This window comes from Mizuhopecten yessoensis, unplaced genomic scaffold, assembly GCF_002113885.1.
Source record: "Mizuhopecten yessoensis strain PY_sf001 unplaced genomic scaffold, ASM211388v2 scaffold7725, whole genome shotgun sequence".
Taxonomy (NCBI): domain Eukaryota; kingdom Metazoa; phylum Mollusca; class Bivalvia; order Pectinida; family Pectinidae; genus Mizuhopecten; species Mizuhopecten yessoensis.
The window spans coordinates 5,893-8,970 of NW_018407191.1; the positions used below are offsets into that span (position 1 = coordinate 5,893).

At 42.0% G+C, this 3,078-nt stretch overlaps 1 protein-coding gene across 1 annotated transcript in view; it reads right to left on the reverse strand.

Moving 5' to 3' along the window:
• Window positions 1–2,726, reverse strand: part of LOC110454223 (proteoglycan 4-like) — a 3,069-nt gene extending 343 nt beyond the window's left edge. The window contains exons 1-3 of the mRNA XM_021503632.1: window positions 2,684–2,726; window positions 1,566–1,762; window positions 700–1,283 (exon numbers count right to left, since the gene is read on the reverse strand). Coding sequence (XP_021359307.1) covers window positions 700–1,283; window positions 1,566–1,762; window positions 2,684–2,726 — 824 coding nt within the window. The remainder of the gene's footprint in view (window positions 1–699; window positions 1,284–1,565; window positions 1,763–2,683) is intronic.
• Between the last annotated feature and the right edge of the window lie 352 nt (window positions 2,727–3,078).

A 3,078-nucleotide genomic window follows, 5' to 3' on the forward strand; every position in this document is an offset into this window, starting at 1 on the left:
AAGTGTGTAAGGGGATTGATAGTCTTGTGTGTAAGGTGATGGGGAGTCTTGTGTGTAAGGAGATTGGATGTCTTGTGTATAAGAAGAATGGGAGTCTAGTGTGAAAAGAGATGCGATGTCTGTTGTGTATGGAGATTGAGAGTCTGGTGTGTAAGGATATGGGGAGTCTGGTGTGTAAGGAGATGGGGAGTTTGGTGTGTAAAGAAATAGTGAGGCTGGTGTGTATGGGGAGTCTGGTGTGTAAGGTGATGGGAGTCTGGTGTGTAAGGAGATGGTGAGTCTGGTGTGTAAAGAAATAGTGAGTCAAGTGGGTAAGGGGATTGATAGTCTTGTGTGTAAGGTGATGGGGAGTCTTGTGTGTAAGGAGATGGGAAGTCTGGTGTGTAAGGTGATGGTGAGTCTGGTGTGTAAGGTGATGGGGAGTCCGGTGTGTAAGGAGATGGGGAGTCTTGTGTGTAAGGAGATGGGAAGTCTGGTGTGTAAGGTGATGGGGAGTTTGGTATGTAAGGAGATGGGGAGTCTTGTGTGTAAGGAGATTGGATGTCTTGTGTGTAAGAAGAATGGGAGTCTAGTGTGAAAAGAGATGCGATGTCTGTTGTGTATGGAGATTGAGTGTCTGGTGTGTAAGGATATGGGGAGTCTGGGGTGTAAAGAGATGGGGAGTCTGGTGTGTAAGGTAATGAGGAGCCTGGAATGCACGGTGATGAAGAGTGTGGTGTGTAAAGAGATGGGGAGTCTGGTTTGTAAAGAAATGAGGAGTATGGAGTGTAAGGTGATGGGGAGTCTGGTGGGTAAGGTGATGGGGAGTCTGGTGTGTTAGGTGATGGTGAGTCTGGTGTGCAAGGAGACGGGAAGTCTCGTGTGTAAGGTGATGGTGAGTCTGGTGTGTAAGGTGATGGGGAGTTTGGTATGTAAGGAGATGGGGAGTCTTGTGTGTAAGGAGATGGGGAGTCTGGTGGGTAAGGAGTTGGGAGGTCTTGTGTGTAAGGATGTGGGAAGTTTGGTGTGTAAGGAGATGGGGAGTCTGGTGTGCAAGGATGTGGGAAGTCTGGTGTGTTAGGTGATGGTGAGTCTGGTGTGCAAGGAGACGGGAAGTCTCGTGTGTAAGGTGATGGTGAGTCTGGTGTGTAAGGTGATGGGGAGTTTGGTGTGTAAGGTGATGGGGAGTTTGGTGTGTAAGGTGATGGGGAGCCTGGTGTGTAAGGAGATGGGGAGTCTGGTGGGTAAGGAGTTGGGAGGTCTTGTGTGTAAGGATGTGGGAAGTTTGGTGTGTAAGGTGATGGTGAGTCTGGTGTGTAAGGTGATGGGGAGTTTTGTGTGTAAGGTGATGGGGAGTCCTGTGTGTAAGTAGATGGGGAGTCTTGTGTGTAAGGAGATTGGATGTCTTGTGGGTAAGAAGAATGGGAGTCTAGTGTGAAAAGAGATGCGATGTCTGTTGCGTATGGAGATTGAGAGTCTGGTGTGTAAGGATACGGGGAGTCTGGTGTGTAAGGAGATGGGGAGTCTGGTGTGTAAGGTGATGGGGAGTCTGGTGTGTAAAGAAATAGTGAGTCTGGTGTGTATGGGGAGTCTGGTGTGTAAGGAGATGGGGAGTCTGGTGTGAAAGGAGATGGGGAGTCTGGTGTGTAAGGAGATTGGGAGTCTGGTGTGTAAAGAGCTGGGGAGTCTGATGTGTAAAGAGATGGAGAGTCTAGTGTGTAAAGAGATGGGGAGTCTGGTGTGTAAGGTGATGGGGAGTTTAGTGTGTGAGGTGAGGGGGAGTCTGGTGTGTAAGGTTATTGAGAGTTTAATTTGTTAAGATATGGTAATTTTTATGTTTTACAGTACTCACTTCCTCCATTTCAATTTTTTTATATCAATTAATAAAGATTATTATCAATGATCTTGAATTGTGAGATACTTTAAGGTTAAATTAACATATTTGATATCGTTGTTAATACCATGACTAGAGATACCTTATGCCTTTTACAGCTTCGTTATTGTGCATTATTGGAAAATGTTTTACAAGACTGAATAAAGTGCTAGTTGTTTTTGATAAATATAGTCAAGTTTTTTGGTTTTTTTTACGTTTGTTGACAGAAATTAATTCAGTCTCTTAGACGGCATTTTAATTTTGCTGAAAAAAAAAGTGTAAGGAACTCAAAACCATTAAATTATGATTTTTATTACTGATTCTGATCGTCACTTTTTGATCATTTTGTTAATTTTTTAGACATAATTTTTATACTTTATATACCCCTTCCCTCTATTTTATTTTGATCTTTTCTGCATTGTTTTGGAAACTTAACGGCCCTGAGTCTGTAAAGCATTTTTCCTTGAATTTCACTACAAGGTACAATGATGCGTTCTGGTTTTCCACTAATTTCTGGAAGTCTTTCACAATGTTTTTCGTTCCATACGATAGAGATACACATATCATAATTTGGTCTAGATTTATAGGGTAAATAATTAACTTTACGTGTGTGAGACATATGCCCCCCTTGGAATTTACAATCCTGTTCTAATGAATGACAGAAGCGATGAATGATAAGCTTTAAGAATAGATCTATATAGATCGTAATCTACAAAACAAGCGGTAACACTATCGTGTCATTTGGACGTATAGACATCAATGCTATCTTAACACCATCTCCCAAACCTGTGTTCGCTGTCAAAGTATGCCGTTCCGTGTGTTTAGTCTTACCAGATCCGTCAGTCGTGACTATACAAACGTACCATGGAGCCATACAAGTATCAAGGATCCTCGAAACGATGCAAAAAAAAAAAAAAAAATATATATATAACGTTAGTGCAGGCAAATTCGTCACATTAGTAAGGGTTTAAGTTAATAATTCGTCCAAATACGCATGTATCAAAATGGCAACGAGCACCAATACAGAAAAAGATCCGACTGAAATTCCTATAAATAAGCATTGTTGTAAAAACGCCTGAATGACGTCACTTAGCAACATAGGTGACGTCATCAGACCTTCAGTGGTTTTGCTCAAAGGTGCAGGCAGTTTCGCCACCTTCAAACATTTCACTAATTTGCAAGTTATGTAAGTGTTTAAATGTAAAATGTTGTATGCTTATGTTACA